Here is a 19,675-nt window from a genome sequence, read left to right on the forward strand (position 1 = left end):
TGATTTAGGGTTAGAAACCACACACCGCAGGGAAACTGGGGTTGGGGCGGACTATTTATTAGCACGGTGCTCTGACGTCATCCATGTGCGTTCGATTTTTTTTAACTGAAAACTTTATTTACAATTCACATTTTGAATTGTGACTGCTCAAAATTTTTATTTTGCATAAATTACTCATATAATGCAGCTCTCAATGAAGTTACATTAAAGGAATCCACTCAAGAAAAAAAAGTTATAAGTGAACTTTGCAATCATGCAAGGAAGTAATCGGTCTCAATGTACACTGTAGTTTCGATAGTCTTGATGACGCATAAAAGCTAACATGACGTTCTTTGCGTCATTTCTCTACGTTGCTGTACTTTTTGTCATCTTTATTGTAGAATATTGTGGAGAATAATTGTCACATGCATAGCACGAAACCACACAGGGAAATTCTTACTCTGTTAAATGCATCGCTGAACTATAAACAATTATTTAATAAACCATTTAATTTGCGTATCTCAATAATGCATCCAGCTACATTTTCATATTATAAATCAGTTTTTTATCTTGGAGACACTAATATTTTTCCCCTTAATTTTTAGGTCCCCTTCGTGACTTTTCTCGGATGACGTCACCCGGAAGTTATCTACGCAGGGGCGGAACCTTCCCGAAGATGGCGTCGCTGCGGTGCCGGCGGGACCCGTGCGGCGTCGTCTGTCTGATTTTAACGTACTTCAGCGTCTTCTACGCGGATTACGTCGTGGTCCAATACGTCCTCATCCCCGCTTACTCGGGCAGGTGGGTAGCACGATCTGTCAGGTGGCGGAAGACGTCAGTGACGTCAGTGATCCCGCTCATCTTTGATGCTTTTTGCATTCTTGAGTCAGATGAGTGACGTTTTTACATGTGACGTCACTGCACAGATTGTAATACAAATTTTAATGTGTTCGATGCGGTTGTGGGAAGCACCTAAGAATATTTAGTTACTATTCTCAAATAGATGTTATTTTTTTGTTTTTGTTTTGCTTGCTTGTGGTGGTCTTCCAACAGCAATACTTATTTTTCATTTCCGGTATGTTTCTCTACTCATTTGAATTTGAGTTTTTTTTTCTCTCCTTTTTGCTCGATGGTGGTGGCTTTCCAACAGCGTGTGGGGCAGCCTGCATGGCTCTGCCTTCAACGTCATCCTGCTGCTGCTGCTCGCTTGCCACTCCAAGGCAGTTTTCTCGGACCCAGGTCAGTGACGTCACGAAGCCAAAAGCCCCACCCACCCCCACTCAGGATGTCTTTGTTTCTCAGGCCTGGTGCCGCTACCTGACACAGCGCTGGACTTCTCAGATCTCCGCTCGCAGTCGTCGCGGATGAGCGACCGGGTAAATGTTGCGTGGTGAACGATGTCATCTTTTCACTTCTTTCACGCCGATGTGTTTGTGTGTGTGTCGCAGGGTTGTGAAGGATGGACAGTATGCAGCCGCTGTGAAACGTACAGACCGCCACGGGCGCATCACTGCCGCGTGTGCCAAAGATGTATACGGCGCATGGACCATCACTGCCCTTGGTGAGATGAAAAGTGAATACGTTTTCTTGTTAATCACATGCTTTACATTCCCCAAAAATACTCGCAGTAAATGACGATATTTATTTTCAGTTTTAGTTGTTTGACGAATGACGAACCAGCAAATAAATATAAGTTGCCCACTTCTGCTGATTTATAACAATGCATTACCGATGCAAGTTTTTTTTTTCTTTTAAAGGATCAATAACTGCGTGGGGGAACTGAACCAGAAGTATTTCATCCAGTTCCTCTTCTACACGGGTGAGCACTCGCACGCACGCCTTCTGCCAACGCCAACTGCTGGCGCGTCACGTGACTGGATTCTCATCGTCAGGCGTGGCCAGCGTGTACGCCATGCTGCTGGTGGTGTCGGCCTGGGTGTGGCGCATACGCAGCGAGAGGGACGGCGGCGCCGAGGCGGAGGATGCGCCTGGCAAGCACCTGATTGTGTGAGTACCGTTTTAACCGGAGACACGGCGACGGCAGCCATGTTCCTCATGCGGGTTTGTGTTCTCCAGAGCGCATTACATTATCCTGCTGGTGGAGTCGGTGCTTTTCGGCGTTTTCGTCCTGGTCATCTTTTACGATCAGGTACGGCAGCTGCTGGAAATATTGTAGTGAAGACTAGGCATGGGCTGATAATTATATCAAGATGGTAGGTTTCAATAACCGCTAATACAGTTTCTCACAGGAATGAGCGCTTTTTTTTTAACAAAGAGGGCAAAAGGATTCAAGGTGTCACGTTAAAAAGGCAAACCTAAGTGCTCATTTTTAGTCAAAAATGTATGCTCATGCTAGGCAAACAAACTTGCTTTCTGTATAATTTTAAGGGTTACAAGTGATCACATTCTAAGTTTGTTTTGAAAATATATCACATCAATGTTATTAGTGCGGTGCAGTTTGGTGATTCGGTATCACTGGTGCTTGCAGAGTTGACTCAACAAGCCACCTCTTTGAAAATAATGAAATGACAATCACTTTTTATTTTTACCTTTTGCATGGATGATAAGGAGGGAGTTATTTTTATTTTATTTTTTTTTGTCCGTCAATTTTGTCAATCGTGCAGGGCAATCTTATTGTACCGTATTTCTCGAGTACAAGCCGAACCCCTCTTTTTTACTTCACTTTGGGTGAATTTTACAAAAACGCGTATAAGTCTACCTCTGAATTCAGTGGTTACATAAATCATGGCTGTCCAATTAAAACACATGGTGTGTGTGATTAAAATGACAAAATTACAGCACTTTGAGACATTTCTACATTGTCTAAATGACATGACTTATTTCACATTCAAATTCATGTTATTTAAATACGTGGACAAGTCGACGCCCCTAATATGGGGATTGAAAATGAGGGTGGAATAAAAACAATCGACTTTTACTCTGAGGATCTCAAAGGGGTTAAAAAAAAAAGATTGTGTTGTAATTCTGATACTGTGACGCTATTTTTTGTTTTTTTTTTGCTTATGGTTATCGCACCATCAGAATCGAACATGAGCCCATGCCTAGTGAAGACAGTCGTTGATTGTCCAAAAAATTCAAACGCATACAAATGTCCTTGTTAAGTTGGCGTCCATCATCACCGACGAGACACCCATCGAGCAGCTGAAAAACAGGCTGATGATGAAAGAACGAAGCCCGTCGTCATCGTCGTCGTCGCACCCGCCGCATCACCACGCCACGCGCAAGCCCAAGCTAGCATTGCTACGGGAGGTTTTCGGCCGAGGTGAGATCACGTTGGGAGGCGACGGTTTTCGGAAAAATATATATTTTTTTGCATTCAATATTGCAATTAAATATGCAAATGTTTTAGGGCTATCATCGATTTTTTTGTAATAGATTATTCCATCAAATAACTCCATAAAATGTTATTTTGAATTTAATTGTATCGCAAAAACCTTATTTTCACTTTTTTCTTTCATATTTTACGAAAATTATAAATTATAAATTTATATTGACTATGTGGTACATTGAAAATGTGTAAAATGTTCAGAATAAATGAATGCTTTTTTTAAAATTTAGATTAATTTCATTAATCTTTTCTAAGAAACCCCCTCAACCATATACTGCATATATATATATATATATATTTACATTTAGACACTTTGTGCTAAACTCAAGCTGCTTCGACGGTAAACAAGCTCTTTTTAACAAATAATGCATATTATTCTACTTTAATCAAAACTGCCGGTGACAGACAGTATTAGCGGTTATTAAAACCATGAACTATTAACACTACACAAAACTGTTAAACCAGATATTAGTTTGTGGCATCGGGTTCTCAATTTTCGCCGTCTCTCATGCGATCAGGTTCCGTGTTCTGCTGGCTCCTCCCACTCTACTCCGGCGGCCCGTCGGTCGGCGGCGTTGCCTACTCGGCCCTGCCGGACTACGACGTCTGACCTCGGGAATCCTCACCAGACTCGTCATCCTGCTCCCAACTCCCAGGGTTCTTTGCAACTTTGTTTACTGAGCCGTCAGATTGACTCGCACTGAAAAAAATGGCCACTGAGATTTGTGAGTGTGTTTTTTTTATTTTCATTTATTTATTTGTGCGTTTGTGGTCCAACGGGGTGTTACTGACTTGAACTGTGTTGCACGCAACGTTGTGTAAATCCTTTTTATGATAAAGATGGTTTGTAAATCTTGAATTCAGCTAACATTGGGAAGCATCGAGGCAGCCTAAGCCATGTTTTATATCGAGGCAAATTTGAAATGAGACATTTTCTACATTTGAACGAACAAGTCGTGTGCAACTTTCCAAAAAGACGCCTGATTTGTGCTGTCTTACTGAGTGCTTTTATGAATCGTGCAACTGTTTTATTTATTTCTGCAACTTTGAAATACATACAGTAAATATTAGTCATTGTGTGTGTATGACTTATTGCACAAAGCCGTATCACTACTAGCCCAGTGAAAATAGATCTTTGACGTCTATAGCCGCCATTGGCAATGAATGAGCGCACTTAAATCAAAGAAAATAAATAGCTACTTAAATAGTCATTCAATGACAAAAAATGCATTCAAATGTCAATGGCTCCAAAAGCTTGTAGTAGATCAAATGTAGTTAAAACTCTGATAACAGTTTTGAACACTTAATTGTGGTTTGTGAAAAATCACCAATAGAGGACATATGTAAACAAAGTGAGTAATCACCGTGAAAGACGGACTTGCTTCTTGTGAGCCGGGATGCTCGGCTAGACGGTAAACAGGAAGATCTGGATGAGCGGCATGACTTTGAGGGTTGACAGGTCAGCGAGGACAGCCTGCAGAAAACGAAAATGGCCACTTCATGAAAAACTGCCCCTTTTTTTTTTTTTTTTTTAAGGGACATAGAAACGCATGGAGTATACCTCAGCCGAAGCCAGACACGTCACTTCCATTAAGTTCTCGGCCCGAAAGGCGAAGATGGCGGCTGCCAGCACTGGAAAGCGATCACGTCACAGTGACGTAAAGAAAGCAAGCGCCAAAAGGCGATTACAAATGTTACCTGCTACAGGCTCCAGGGAGTCATAGCCAAGGATTCGGTCCCAAAGAAAAAGCAGCTGATCGGTGCAAAGATAACCGGAAAACGCTCGGACCATCCACTTAAAAGCGATGCGCAAACTGTAAAAAAAAAAAAAGTGGAAAAAAATGAGCTGAACCAAAGATGATGTTTTTGTAGTGAGACAATTAGCCACAAGGTGGCAGTACTAGATCAAAGTACAATGCCAGCAGTAGTCCAAGTAAAACTGAAAACATTTTTAATGGCGCTTTATGGCATAACTTCACGAATTTGTTGATTTATTTACTGCCAATAATAAAATATTCATAAAATAAGCACCTTGAACACATTTTTCATTTATTAGTTGATTGGTTATAATTAAATGAACGGATTATTTTCCTGAAAACAAAAAAATACATGAAATGTAAAAGCTTGGTTAAAAAAAAAGTTTTAAATATGGCCAATTGAAAATAATATAAATTAAAAATTTGTGATAAAACTTAATTAGAATTTTATATAAAATATAACCGTTTTAAAACAATTTAAAAGGTATATTGAAGTCATATCTCAAACAGACAGCATACAAAGAGTTTTTCTTTAAAAATAATTTCACGTAAAATGCAAGGCTTGTCATTTATTTCAAATACCTGCCTATTGAATAAAACGTGTTAATTGTTTAGCATATCGAATGAAAAAAAAACAACAAACCTTTTAAATAAACTATTTACAAATAATTGTCTAGTCCTTTAAAATATAAATACAACCAAAACGTGTGTGACTTTTTTATGTTGAAAACAATTTGATTTAAAATACCAAAAATGTAATTAAAATCATTTTACATTTTTAGTTCATTCGTAGCTGCCTCTTTTTAACTCATTCACTGCCATTGACGTCCTGAGATGTCAAAGGTCCACTGACTGAGCGGGCAGAGAATAAATGAAGTAATTTACCGCCAGCCCAATTAAAACGGATCTTTGACGTCTACAGTGGTCAACGGCAGTGAACGAGTTCAAAAACAAACCCCACCCAGGTCACTTTCCTTTTTCTTAAATCAGTTTGCATCTCAAGCGATGAGCGACTTACGGCTGAGCGCTGATCTGTCGAAGGTGGTAGAAAAGCTGCGGCAGGTGCGTTTGCAGGAGCCGCTCGAAAAGTAGACACAGAGACACGATACCCTGCGGGACGGCGAGACAAGGGAATGTGAAGCATCTTCGAGGGTGACGACCCGACGCCATGCACTTACCGAGCACGCCGAGGACACGGAGTGCAGTCGGAAGAAGTAGCGGGTGTACATCTCCCTGAAGACGCTGTAGAGCTTGGACGGCTCGTTGTACAGGAAGCACAGCGGCGCCACTGAAAGACGCGTCCTCGTCGTTTGGGGAGCTTCCGTCTCGCTAAAGTGTGCGATGGCCGTTTGACTCACCGTACATTGAGAAGCCGTGGAACGGGACCACGCCTGGTTTGAAAAACAAGTAGTTCTTTTGTTAGCCATTCTTTCCTGAAAAAGGGAAATGTGAAAAATTGGGAGCTGGGGCTGAATTATTTTGAAAAACAAATGCATTGCAATGTATCTCATCAAAATTGTGATGACAAATTACTATGTGATTGATTTCTCGTAGTTTTTAACAAACAAGTGTGAGATAAATGTGTACACAAAACACATTCGCATACATAAATATATGCAATAAACGCATATACAGTATATTTAGTATACAATATGAAACTATTGAAATGAAATATTTTGTATTTGGTTGACTTTTACATGAATTCTAAGATGTTACTCGTTTGAGTTGTAGAAAATTGTTGTTGAAAAAAATTTGATTGATCGCGATTTATTTTGGAACATTTTGTAGTTAATTATTTGAAATTATAGAGAGAGAGAGAGAGAGAGAGAGAGAGATACATACACACACACACACACATATAGATATACACATATATACGTATACACATATATACGTATATATATATATATATATATATATATATACATATATATATATATATATATATATAGATAGAGAGAGAGAGAGAGCGAGAGAGATGTATACACATATAGTCTATATATAGTAAACTGTGTGTATATACATACATACATATATGTATACATAAATACACACATATCTGCATAATTACTTGTGATTGGTTAAGAAAAATAACGAGGACCTTCAATAAAATGTTTGCATGTTAACTCATTCATTTCTAGCTAGTTTCAGACAGTCTTATCTCCAAATTAAGAACAAAAAAACTGTTAAATAAGAACATGGGATTGAATGTCTGAACTGCAAGAGTAAATAAGTTAAATGTGCTAAATTTAGTATTTTTTTTCTTCCAGAATTGTCCAGCCTTAGGTATATATATATGTCGTTGAGGATTGAGTATGTTAAATTTTGTTAATATGTAAAATGCCAGTCGCCTGACAAGTGCATTTGACCATTGAGAAAAGCATCGTGAAAGTCAATCTGGGGGCTCACCATTGGGAGGATAAAAAACGGCGTAGTTCTCATCCCCTTCTTTCCCTGTGAGACAGACACTTGAGACACGAATGCGCCAACTTGCGCCTCAAGACGCGTGCTTGTGCACGTTCACCTCGGATGTAAGATTTGGGTGGAGAGGCGCTGTTGTACTTGAAGTGCTCCAATACGGCGACATCCCGGGAGAAACACAGCAACACCTGAAGAGCCATTTGGAGATCAGATCTCCTCAGTAAGAACAAGGAGGAGACGGGAGAAAATTACCTGGTAGAGGAAGTCTTCGAAGACAAAGTAGTAGTCGTCGTTACTGGCCGTCAGCTTGACATCCTGGAGGGAGGGAGGACGTGACGTCACTGCCGGCGAGGCCGCGGGGACGTTTCGCTTACCTTGTAGATAAGGTTGTCCACCAGCAGGTCGTGTTGAAGGACTCCCGCCTTCAGCTGCTCAAAATGCATCGCGTCCTAAAAAGGAGCCAAGAACGTGTTATAATATTGATTTATTTATATTGTGGCAGGATAAGAGTATGAAGGGAAGTCGCGTTTATACCAAAATGATAAGCTACAGATTTGTTTGCATTACTAATCTGATTTAGGAATTTATGTTAATGCTACATTTTTAAGGGTGGAATTTTGTGAAGTTGTTGTAGTGAATGCCTTAAAGTTAGGATAATCGCTGCCAATATTTGGCTATTTTACGGCTTTTTACAGTATTTCTGATGCCCTGCAAATAAAAGTTTGTTGTTGCATCAGAGCCAAAATGCTGGGAGAACCAGAAACAAAAAAGTTTTTAACATGTTTGAAAATTGTATATCGTACACGCCTAAAATTATGTACTGTAAACCACAGTTAACCCTTCACTGCCCAAGAATTTCAAAAGGTACGCCAACCTCTATAGACATCAATGGTGATAAACAGGTTATGTGTTTAGGGTTAGGGTTAGGGTTAGTTTTCTGGTGATTTAAATTTTAATTTCATTTTCTTTACCTTCCAAAGCACAAAAATATGGATGGATGGATGTAATTGCTTTTAGATTAGTTGTGCATTTGGTTAATTTAAATTTTAACTTCATTTTCTTTTTCTTCCATAGCACAAAAATATGGCTAGCAAGCTAGCTAGATATACTGCAGATAGATACAGATACATAGATAGAGATAGATAGCTAAAGTAGCTAGCTAGATAGATACGGTGGCTAGCTAGCTAGCTAGATACTGTAGCTAGCCAGCTAGAGAGAGAGAGAGAGAGAGAGAGAGAGAAAGAGAGATAGACAGACAGACAAATGGGATAAATAATCAATCAAACAGTGGAGACCTTTAGCTGTTATGCTAAATGGGATAAATATTTATATTATATATAATTGTTTTCTATATAATTGTAAGCATTTTTAAAAGCAACTTCACTGTCGCGTATTTTATTTCTTACAATTGCATTTAAATGGGTGTAATTGTGTTGTGTGTGTTGAAACGGAGTGAATGTACGATAATTCTTTAGGAAATGTTTAAAAAGATACATTTGATCTCTTTGTAATTGCTTTTAGCTTAGTTGTGCATTTGGTAGTGAGGGAGAACTCTGATCAGCCATGTGTATCAAATGTGCTATATTTTCAAAAGAAAGTAGCCTTGTCTTGATTTGAACATAACCCTAAATTATGAGACCAAAATATTCATGTATTATAAATCTGATATTGTACAACATGGGCCAAAATATTACTTGTTCATAATAAGATGATTTTTCAAAGTTATCCAGCCGTAATTCTCCACCGATTGAGGAATACTGAACTTGCAGAGATCCCACTCTTTGTATGCAAATAATTGAAGTCCATGTTACGTAATGAGTCTCCTTTCTATCGGGCGGCGGAAGACAATGAACATGGCTTGCTCTTTGTCACGTACGCCGTCCGCATAAGACGGATCGCGTTTCCGAGTGACTCCGCTTGAACTTGCGGCGTGATAAATGTGCGGCCGCGGCGATAAAACTGTCCCCGTGGCGAGGTGATGGATCCATGCTGCGGAAGTGCGCAGAAGCAAACCGAGAACTTCGGTGCAAGTTCAGCTCCGCTTTGAAGGGGGACACAATACAAGAATCTCATCTATTTAAATAAATAGACTGAGGGGAAAAAGCCAGAGATGGCTTCCAGACTCTCCTGCCGCCGACATCCATCTTGCGGTTTTATCGCGTGGTTTATGTAAGACTTTGCCACACGGGGAGGCTCGGAGATTCTGTTTGGGCTAACGGCGCTTTGATTAACATTGTCGCCATGGTCTGGCCATGTAAACATTCACATCGGCACAGCTGGAGAATCGCACTGGACTTGGTGGCGGGTTCCATCATACGTTTGTCAGGCCAAATTTCCAAAAAAGGAGCTGTTACAAAATGGAATTTTGGGAAAGAGCGCAGCTGCTTTAAGACAAACACAGCTCGCTTTCCCGACCTGCGGCTGGTTGACGGAATTCAGGATGAGGGCCCAGAGGTCCGCCCGGAGCCCGGTGGGGCAACCCCGCCGGCTGTACTGCTGCGCCGCCGCGCTGTCCTGCTCGGCGAGTACTGCGGCGACACCAAAGGATGAATGAGATGCTGCATGCATGCGGGCCATAAAACTCTCTTACCTTTCTTTCCAATGTCGATGTAGTCGTTTTCAAATAAATCTGCAAAGTCATAGAAAGCACTTATTCACTCATAAATATATAAATATAAATATACATATAAATACATATTTTTTGAGGGTTTAAAGTGCTTAGTTTTTAGTACAAATTTACGTGATTAAGAACTTGAGTAATAGATTACTTCAAGAAATTAAAGTAATATTTTTTGGATTACATTAAGTAAATAATGTAATCAATTATTTTAGATAACTAGAGTAATCAATTACCTAAGTACTGAAGCTGCAATGAGGAATAACTGATTACTCCAGGCAACTGAGGAGTTAAGTAATCATTACTTTGAGTAATTACTTGAATACTTAATACCATTCGTCCACCAATTTAGCCATTTTTCACCCTGTTTTAGCCTTACACTCAAAAAGAAATGAATGCAATTCAAGGAAATTAAATACAATTTTAAAAAATTACCTGAAATTAAATTAAATGTTGATGATGTACACTGAGAAATATTTTCCAAGCCACGTTAACAGCGTAAAAACTTTCTGGCTGAAAAAAAAAAAGACTTAAAACAGAGTGCTATGCCATCCTTTTCTGATTTATTAAAATTTGGAACTCATTTGTAGTGGTATTGCAAGCCATAGTCAGTATAACACAATTGAGTAATCAGTTGCTTCATGTTACAATTAATTTGCTCTTAATTTGAAATTAAACCTGAACTGTTCTTATGGCATTAAAAAGGTTTCAATTAGATTTGTAGATACCTGCAGCAACTCTGAAAATCCTGTGTGCCCCTGAAGTGCCTCTACATCCCCTCATTTGAGAACCACTGCAATTCATGAAACTCCTCAACTCACTTCACTTCTTTTTGTGATTTTAACTTAATTTCAGAGGTGCAACGAAAAATAGACAACTTATCAATTACTGTATTAACTCATCCAATGCTAGGGATGTACTTTCAACCCTTCTATGAATCCAAACAGTCGATCTCAAGCGGGAACTAGAATAATTTGACAATTTTTCACGTGGTAGTGGAACAATGAAAAATAAGAAGACAGGGTCAGTGCCTGGATGGATGTGCGCGTTATCATCGATCCCCAGCTGCCCGGCGGCGAGGTTCAGCTCCGCGTAGGCTCCTCTCTGCAAAAGAAAAAACAAACCATACATTTTAATCACCAATCAAACGGACACATGTGCGAGGAGTAACATGGACACCAGCGTACCAGCTGAGTGATGTCCTTGACATTCAGGGGGACTTTGATGAGGCCCCAGTGGCTCTTGGCGCCTGCATCCTCGCCGCTGTCATGGTTGGGGCTCCGCAGGGCGACCACCACCTGCACGATAGCCGCGCGATGACGTGCGACGCGCTCAATGGGCCGTGACGTGCACTCACCTCCAAGAAGTCTTTGGGGGCGTAGACGGGCCTGAAGCGACTCAAGTCTGCAAACAAACAAGTTCCAAATTTGTGCCATCCTTTGTAAAAATAATAAGAACGCTAATTACAAAGAACTCATTCACCGCCATTAACGAGTAGAGACGTCAAAGATCGTTTTAAATGGGCTTGCAGCCAATGAGTTAAAGTGAGGAAGAAACTTGCACTTTAAGTGCAAATTTCTGCTAGAGATCAGTCGCCGCTTCCATCCGGCCACTAAATTCAAGCGCACTGTCATCCCCGAGAGGCGCACGTCACCACTTGGACTGAAGCAGGGCTTTCGACAAGGGTCTGGACAGCTTCTATAACGTGTTTATAGCCTCGAGTCCGAAATGTTATTTTACAAGTCTGTGCCGGGAGAGAACTCTGAGTTCGAGTTCATAAAAGTCTATCAATCAAGCTGCATTGGTTGATGCGCATGACAAATCGTTAAATATCAAGAAAAACAAAGCAGGGTGAGATGATTTTTAACTCCTTCAGTGCCCAACGTTATTGGGAAAAAAAACCTCTAGAGGGCCAGGATTTTCAGTCACCTTTCAAGGCCAACAGAATATTGTGTGCTATGTCTATGTAAATATGGGGGGTATCATATCAAATATTTCAGTTCTTAACTTTGAATTGTATGTAGGTAACAGCTGTGTTGTAAGTGTGGAAACACTGCCATCCAATGGTCACAGTTAGCACTACAGTGCTCAATTGGCTTATTATAAGTATTAGTCAAGGGTGTCAGCTACCTTCCATAAAAAAACAAGAATTCTACTGTTTTTATTAGTATTTTAAAAGATGAGAATTCTCATTAACTGTAATAAATGAGTTAAAACACCTGGTTCATCCGTGCCCATCTCGTTCCATTTGTTGCTTAGCTCTTGCTGTTCGGCTGCGGGCCTCTGCGGCACAAACAACACTAAGTCACACAGCAGTTAGACATGACGATAAAGCACAAATAGCACAAATAGCAGTGGTTCCCAAATGGGGATACTTGAAAGAACTCCAGGGTGTACTTGAGATTTTAATCCAAAAAAAAAAACATGCAAAAATCCTTCAAAAATAATTTGTGAATTAATTGTGTCAGGAAAATAACATTTCATAAAACAAATTTTATGTTCAGTAGGTTATTCAATTTCATTATTGTAATTCTCTTCCATACTAGAATGATTGGACCCAACTTGTCATGTGCCACCTCTCATTCCCTGTCAATGCTTTATTTTTGCGAACACATCTCGGCTATGATCCAGAGATCAAGGTTTTTTCGAACACCTTTATTGATTATTTCTTGTGGAAAAATATGTATTAACACTGAAGTTATTTCTTTTTGATAACAGATTTTTTTTCTATGACCCAAAAGAAGATACTATAGGTTGATTATTTTTTGTGGACCAATATAAATGAAGTTTGAAAGGGTCTAAAGTTTAATAAATCAGACACTGATGCAATGTTTATTTTTTTTTTAACCCTAAAATGCTTTGCACTGGTCAATTGCCTGAAAAGATATTTTACAGGGGGTACATCACTAAAAAAAGGCTGAGAAGCACTGATCTATGATTACACAGTATGAATTCGCTGTATCATGATGAGATTTAGCATTGAGTTAAGTTGTACTGCAATTTCAATTGCATGCTCCCTATTCAGATCATTATAACAGCTGTCGAATTGGACTAGTATCCATTCTGTATATTTTTGATAAGTGTGCGTATTTTACCATTCGGGCCAGAGGCACTCCCAGCTCTGTGCTCATGCTGTTCAGGCTTTTCAGGATGCGCCTCTCCCAGCTGGCCTGTGACACACACACACACACACACACACACACACACATATCTTACAACACACCGGAAGGCCAGAAGGCACGCAGATGGAAGCAGAAGTGGCGAGCGCGAAGAGTCTGACCTGGGCCTTGCGCATGTAAGCCAGGGGTTCTTTGAGGTGCTCCGGTGGGACGCCCGGGAGACACTGGGGCAGTCGTCCGCTGAGAATAAATGCAAAGGAGTTTATTTATCAACCCGATAAAATTCAGAGCCATGGTCATTTTCTTTCTAAACAGGTGGGTGGTCATGATTGACGCGTCCTTAAGGCTAAATAAACCTCATTGAAGCTCATCTAAACATCTGTAAGAGCATGTGGGAGCTGAGTGATGAGGATGGGGTGGAAGTGGTGGAGGTGATAGTTGAGTGTTCTTGTCTGGAGAAAAGATGAGGTTCGCTTGTTATGCCGCAGCCTCTGGCACGAACATAATGTGGTGTCTGAAACATTTCAGCACCACGTATATGCTACTTATAACATAAGAGTTAAGCTTTTATTGCTGTTTGTTGACATTAATTGGCTGTATAGCCACAGGCAGAAGAATGTTTCCATTTATGCAAACTTTTGCAGAGTGTATTGTTCAGAGATACAATTTGAAAACATCTGAGCTGTACATACATCAAATTGTATTTTTAACCTTTTTAACCTGCTACCAAGGATAGCAACTTTGATTTTACTTACACGTGTAATTCTCGATACACTGCATTCTGAAGCTTTTTTTCCCAGCCTGTCAAGCACACAACAACGTGAATACAAAATGTATATTAAAATGTTTTTAATATTCCAGAAATATCGCACCTGATGTTCGGAGGAAATTTCGTACGTCGTCCTTCAGAGTGTCTAGTCGGATATCTGGTTGATGTAAACACTCCTGCAATCAGTCGGGGGGGAAAAAAGCCGAGGATGCCTGTATGTTGTTTTTTTTTTGGGGGGGGGGGCTGACGCTTCAGCAAGCATACTCACTCTCGCGTCTCTTTCCATTTGAGCGTGTAAATGGCTTCCCTTCAAACGTCGGACCAGCTCAGCAATAGTCAGCGATAACTCGGTGCCTTCCTCCATATTTTTGTTCGACGGAGGTGCGTGGTGTTGCAGGAGGAAAAGGGACGTTTGAATTGCAACCACAGCGTCAACCCGGAACTAGAAACTGGAAACTGTGGCAGCGGTTGCGACGGCAAGCCCGCTAGAACAAAATACTGTAGATATACCTGGGTAGCAAAAAAAAAAAAAAAACTTCGACTTTGTAATAATGTAATCACTCATTAGAGTCATTACTCACTGCTTATACATATATGTTTTTTTTTCATCACTAGAGGATTTTTTAAAGCAACAACCACTTTTGAATTTAAAACGTACGTTTTGTATTTAGTTAGCAGATTTACGTATTACGTAAAACGTCTTCAAAGTATACGGGGTGGATCATATAAAAGGGGGGGTGAAATGCAAATAAATGTAAATAGTAAGAAAGTAAAGAGCCAATATTCAGGCTACGATCAATTTAAAAATATTCATTTTTAATCGAATCCTGTGACAGATTACGCCAATATTTTTAAGTTAAATTGTGTTTTTTTCACAATACAAAAGAATGGAAGCAAAAAGTTAACTAAACGCATGAGAAAGGAAGGACACAAGGGTGTACAAAAGGAAAGAAATTTAGGAGTAAGGAAACAAGTACGGAAGAAAAGAGTGAATATAAGAAAGCGAGCAAAGGATGGAAAGATGCAAGGAAAGAAGCAAAGATTTTCTGAACGGAAAAAAAGAAAATTAGAATGAACAAGGGACAAGGAAATCCTGCTTGACGGTTAAATTAACCAAATTGAAAGCCATCCTAACAGATAAACTCAAAATCTCATCAAAAAATGGACCCACAAAGTCATATAAACTCATTAATGACGAAGCGGGGTGTGAGGTGGGTGGGGTGGGGGTTGGGGGTCAGGTGTACCCGGACAGTGATGACGTCAAGAAAACCGAATGTTGACACCAACAGAGCTTGGAGACGGCCAGTTGAAGCCAGAAGAGAGTCCAGTGCAGATATCGCCCCCCGCATCATGGATCCCTTGACCGTTCACGAAGTGCTCAACTCCACGGTAATGAGCGTGTTTTTGAGCAACTTGCGCTTCAGCAACTTTTCGACTTATGAGCCCTCGGGAGTCGCAACAGCGGACATTAGCGCAAAAGGTAGCCACTATTCTTCTTTACTTACTTGCAATCGCAGCTTTTTTTCACTTGCGTTCCACTCCAGCTGGTTTGCGCTTTGCAGTCCTTTTGAATTTTCCTTGTGGTGTCCCACTCCCGTAGTTCTTGATGACGCCGTGCGGGTCTTCTTGTACTGCGTCATCTTCCTGATCGGCGTGGTGGGCAACAGCCTCATCATCACGGTACTGTCTCGGAACCGGCAAATGCGCACCGTCACCAACCTGTTCCTACTTTCCCTGGCCGTGAGCGACCTGATGGTCTCCCTGGTGTGCATCCCCTTCACTCTCATCCCCAACCTCATGCGGAGCTTTGTCTTCGGTGACGGCATGTGCAAGATGGCCATGTATTTTATGGGTATGATGCTGCTAGTTTGGAAATGGAAAAGAATTACTGCGTTGATCTTGCTGCCGAAATGGGTTGAGCATGTTGGCATGAAGGAACATTTTGGCACCTGATATTTTGCAGAATGTAGCTTTAGAGCCATTTTATGTCGAAGAAAGGTTGCAAAAGTAGTCGGACATTCAACCAATTTGTCAATAAGGTTACATCACCAATGCTACAAATTACAACACATTTAGGCAGCAAACTGGAATGTCCCCCTTGCTAGGATGTCAAACATGTGGCCTGCGGGCCGGATTCGACCCACAAAAAGTTTTAATCCGGCCCGCAAGATGAGTTTGTAAAGCAGCGAAAAAGAAATGGACAACATTTCTTACTCTTACAAGCAATACCCAGATGAGCACTGCAACTTATAAGTGGAAGTGACCAGCTGCCACACTTGTGCTAAACAGATTGAAAAATAAACAGAAAGTTGAACACGACACGAGAGGTCATGTTAGCTTTAGCATCGAGCTTGGTGATTCTACAATTGGCGGGGTTGCCATCTGGGCCATTAACAGACATTTGGCTTTTATTATATATTATCTTAAACAATCAGACTTGTATTTCTTTATAAATTCATTCCATTTACAGCTTAGCAGTTAGCACACAGCGCTTCTGTATTTGTTGTGACATGACTTTTTTGGGAGTTTTCAACTTCTACTGTCATGTCATGGGTGCCACCCAGTGTCCAAAATGAGGTACTATTTTATTCTGTTATTTTTTTTTGCACTTCACTGTACTCCTTGAAAAGTTGTACTGTACAATCACACATTTTGTTTGGGGTATTTTCCTTTCAGCTAATTTATTGATTTGTAGTTCATCTTGTGATCTAATTGTGCGATTTTATACAAAATGTGTTTTATGAACAAATGGAAAAAAGATCATAGAACATTTCCATTCATTTAATGCAATCTAAAGTAAACTGTAAAATGAGAACTCTTTTCATGCCTGACTGGGTGTATTTAGGACCTAAATACACCCGGTCAGGCATGAAAGGAGTTCAGAGCCTAGTGTTTTCATTTGCATCTCAGTTCAGCAACAGATGGGTTAAATCCTCAACAAGTGAGTTACGTACTGCAAGCATCTGCAACATTTATGGCAGAAATCTGGTCCCTTTTCCTAATACTACAATAAGCAACCCATTTCGGCAGCAAACGCGTTGTCACAAAAAAGAACCACCTGCAACACATCCTCGATTCACACCTATGTTTTTGTGGGGTTTGATAGCAAAGTAACATAACTTATTTTTATTTTTTTGTCCCAGGTGTCTCAGTAACTGTTTCCACCTACAACCTAATGGCCATCGCACTGGAACGCTACAGCGCCATCTGCAGACCGCTGACTTCCAGGACATGGCAGACCAAATCGCACGCGCTGAAGGTCATCAGCGCTACCTGGTTGACGTCCCTGTCGCTTATGCTGCCCTACCTCATTTCCAGCTCCCTGGATCCCTTTACTCGGCGCGACAACACCAAAGGCTTCATGTGCCGCATGTCGTGGAGGAACGAAACCCTCTTGGCATATTGGTATGCTGGAAACGAGGCCGACGACAAATACCACGGATGTGAACTTTGGAACAATTCGTTTTTTTGTCACAGGTATGTATCCTTGTTGCTGCTGCTCTTCCTTCTGCCTGGCACCGTGATGCTGACTGCATATGGACTCATCTCTGTGGAGCTCTACAAGGGAATCAGGTCCGAGCAGGCCAACAGGACATCGGCAAGAGGTAATCTGGGATAGAATCAGGGAGGGAACTGGCTTTACCCTTCCTCTTAGTCTTCGGTCCATTCAGGCAGGGAACTGGTGCATAAGCCGCTGACCTTAGTCTTTGATTAATTCAGACAGGAAACTTGTTAAGCCCTGAACTCGAGGTTGTGACCCATTTTGGCTGGGAACTGGTTTGGCACCTATCACTTATCTGTGACCGATTCAGGCAGGGAACTAGTTAAGCACCTGACCTTAGTCTTTGATCTACTCAGCCAGGAAATTGGTCAAGCTCCTGATACTAGTCTCTGATCCATTCAGGCAAGGAACTAGTTAAGTCTGGAACCCTGGTCTGTGACATTTGGGCATGAAGCTGATTAAACTTCTGATCCATTCAGGGAGGAAACTCGTTGAGCTCCTAATCCTAATCATGGATCCATTCAGACAGGGAACTGGTTAAGTTTCAAACTCAAAGTTTAAACTCCTAACAGTGTGACCTATTCAGGTAGGGAACCGGTTGAGATTTTAACGCTTGTGTGTGACCCATTCAGGCAGGAAATTCATTAAGTTCCTAAATTTAGTATGCGATTCATTCAGGCACAGAATCGATTAAGCCCCTAACAACCATCTGCAAATGTTCAGGCAACAGTTTTCTGAGATTGCCTACTCTTTGCAGACAGAGCATCCAGTTTTGGCAGCCATCGAGCAAGCGAGGGCGATGGATGCTACCTTCAAATAAAAAAAAGAACCGGTCCGCAAGGTATGGAAAATCCCGCCAGTTACACCTCAGCGGGTCGCGTGAGCCTCCGGAGCAACGCTGCCAACCTGCTGGCCAAGAAGCGAGTGGTCCGTATGCTCGTGGTTATAGTCTGCCTGTTCTTCGTGTGCTGGACCCCAATCTTCGTGGTAAACGCATGGAAGGCTTTTGATGAGCGCGTGGTCCAGCGTCTGACAGGCACTCCTATCTCATTCATCCACCTCCTGTCCTACACGTCCACTTGTGTCAACCCCGTGGTCTACTGCTTCATGAACAAGCGCTTCCGCCAGGGCATGGTGACCACCTTCTCGTCTTTGCAGCTCAAGGCGCGCGCCATAGACCTTTGGACCCAAATCACTGAAGTGAAATGGTATGAGGGGCCTGAGGAGAGTTCTCTACACAAATGTCAGGAGAGGCGTTGGCAGAAACGCCAACCAAAACAGAACATTAAGGATCAGCAGAGGCTGGCAAGGGATTCTGAGCTGCTTGCCAAGAAAAGCGCAGTGGAAAACATCCAGGAGAGCCCCAAACTGATCCCTGATGAGGTCCTGGAGCAGCATCCAGAGCCCAACACCGAGCCGTCTGCCGAGGAGATTGGAGAAACGTTCGTGGAGCTGTACATTGATCCATCGCGTGTCAAGGAGACCCCGGACCAGAACGCCGAACAAACCAGCAATGGTGCTGGCAGCAGTCTTGCATCGTAGCTCTGTTTCACCGGCATTTGCTCGCTACTGCTACCAGAGTTGGTCTGAAGTGCATTCCAGTTAATCTGTGCCACGCTGTCCCAACTTGGAAGCGTGACATTTGCTGCCTCAATTGGAGTTGACGATGGAAAAATGCTTCCATCATCTTCCAACATGAACAACAGGGCAAGGAAGTCTTCACATTAAAAGCTTCACAACTTTCTTTGGAGTAGGACTTCCGAGGCACACTACACGTCATTCAGTGTACTAAAGATATTGAAGTAGTCCAAGCCAAGGTAACATCTTCTTAAATGTAGCCTTGAAAATGACTTTTGATATTTCTAAAACCCAAAAGCAAATATAGGGGATTTCCAGGATGCACGAAACACTAACAAATCACAATTTTAGTGTTGATGGTCAGACCTGTGTTATCTTTATTTGAGTGGGATGTGGAGCACCTGCCTTGAAAGTTTGATTCCCAGAATAGCATGGACGACTTCCACAAACACAATCTGCAAAACAACAGCAGTGAAAATTAGGTCATTTCACCTGTACAGAACACTTACTGATACCCTGTGTGCCTTTATTTTTTTTCTTCTAAAAACGGCTGTTACCTTGTAGATAACTGAATGTAGACCACG

The 19,675-nt window shown here is 41.3% G+C and overlaps 3 protein-coding genes across 3 annotated transcripts; 2 read left to right on the forward strand and 1 right to left on the reverse strand.

Moving 5' to 3' along the window:
• The first annotated feature begins 611 nt into the window (after window positions 1-611).
• LOC148428871 (palmitoyltransferase ZDHHC3) lies at window positions 612-4,398 on the forward strand. The gene is made up of 9 exons (XM_088405042.1): window positions 612-780; window positions 1,130-1,218; window positions 1,282-1,355; window positions 1,428-1,540; window positions 1,737-1,798; window positions 1,872-1,986; window positions 2,056-2,128; window positions 3,103-3,262; window positions 3,847-4,398. Exons 1-9 carry the CDS (start codon window positions 656-658, stop codon window positions 3,936-3,938), a joined length of 903 nt encoding a protein of 300 aa, XP_088261168.1. The 5' UTR covers window positions 612-655; the 3' UTR covers window positions 3,939-4,398.
• tbc1d19 (TBC1 domain family, member 19) lies at window positions 4,059-15,865 on the reverse strand. Its single transcript, XM_088404720.1, has 23 exons — window positions 15,731-15,865; window positions 15,517-15,655; window positions 14,280-14,521; window positions 14,115-14,187; window positions 13,998-14,043; window positions 13,404-13,482; window positions 13,219-13,293; window positions 12,343-12,406; window positions 11,481-11,527; window positions 11,311-11,421; window positions 11,155-11,227; window positions 10,097-10,135; window positions 9,922-10,034; window positions 7,881-7,955; window positions 7,759-7,821; window positions 7,610-7,694; window positions 7,495-7,539; window positions 6,444-6,476; window positions 6,264-6,373; window positions 6,104-6,195; window positions 5,027-5,142; window positions 4,890-4,960; window positions 4,059-4,802 (listed from the first exon to the last, which is right to left on the reverse strand). Exons 3-23 carry the CDS (start codon window positions 14,373-14,375, stop codon window positions 4,734-4,736), a joined length of 1,575 nt encoding a protein of 524 aa, XP_088260846.1. The 5' UTR covers window positions 14,376-14,521; window positions 15,517-15,655; window positions 15,731-15,865; the 3' UTR covers window positions 4,059-4,733.
• Window positions 15,285-19,213, forward strand: LOC148428873 (cholecystokinin receptor type A-like). Its single transcript, XM_088404600.1, has 5 exons — window positions 15,285-15,491; window positions 15,612-15,863; window positions 17,155-17,416; window positions 17,489-17,616; window positions 18,271-19,213. The coding sequence occupies exons 1-5, from the start codon at window positions 15,362-15,364 to the stop codon at window positions 19,053-19,055; spliced, it is 1,557 nt and encodes a 518-aa protein (XP_088260726.1). The 5' UTR covers window positions 15,285-15,361; the 3' UTR covers window positions 19,056-19,213.
• The last annotated feature ends 462 nt before the right edge of the window (window positions 19,214-19,675 follow it).

The sequence above is a fragment of the Hippichthys cyanospilos genome, chromosome 1 (genome assembly GCF_059441005.1).
Source record: "Hippichthys cyanospilos isolate Australia breed blue-spotted pipefish chromosome 1, RoL_Hcya_1.0, whole genome shotgun sequence".
In the NCBI taxonomy this organism is placed as follows: Eukaryota; Metazoa; Chordata; class Actinopteri; order Syngnathiformes; family Syngnathidae; genus Hippichthys; species Hippichthys cyanospilos.

What these genes read in the sequence shown, in the direction of transcription:
- LOC148428871 (XM_088405042.1), top strand. Translation starts at nt 656, where the DNA reads ATGGCGTCGCTGCGGTGCCGGCGGGACCCGTGCGGCGTCGTCTGTCTG. An exon ending in ATGGACCATCACTGCCCTTG is followed by an intron (nt 1,541 to 1,736) that starts GTGAGATGAAAA and finishes TTTCTTTTAAAG; the next exon opens with GATCAATAACTGCGTGGGGG. An exon ending in CCAGTTCCTCTTCTACACGG is followed by an intron (nt 1,799 to 1,871) that starts GTGAGCACTCGC and finishes TCTCATCGTCAG; the next exon opens with GCGTGGCCAGCGTGTACGCC.
- tbc1d19 (XM_088404720.1), bottom strand. Translation starts at nt 14,375, where the DNA reads ATGGAGGAAGGCACCGAGTTATCGCTGACTATTGCTGAGCTGGTCCGA. An exon ending in AAATGGAAAGAGACGCGAGA is followed by an intron (nt 14,188 to 14,279) that starts GTGAGTATGCTT and finishes GACTGATTGCAG; the next exon opens with GAGTGTTTACATCAACCAGA. An exon ending in TGGACAACCTTATCTACAAG is followed by an intron (nt 7,822 to 7,880) that starts GTAAGCGAAACG and finishes CCCTCCCTCCAG; the next exon opens with GATGTCAAGCTGACGGCCAG.
- LOC148428873 (XM_088404600.1), top strand. Translation starts at nt 15,362, where the DNA reads ATGGATCCCTTGACCGTTCACGAAGTGCTCAACTCCACGGTAATGAGC. An exon ending in AGCGGACATTAGCGCAAAAG is followed by an intron (nt 15,492 to 15,611) that starts GTAGCCACTATT and finishes CCACTCCCGTAG; the next exon opens with TTCTTGATGACGCCGTGCGG. An exon ending in GAAACCCTCTTGGCATATTG is followed by an intron (nt 17,417 to 17,488) that starts GTATGCTGGAAA and finishes TTTTTGTCACAG; the next exon opens with GTATGTATCCTTGTTGCTGC.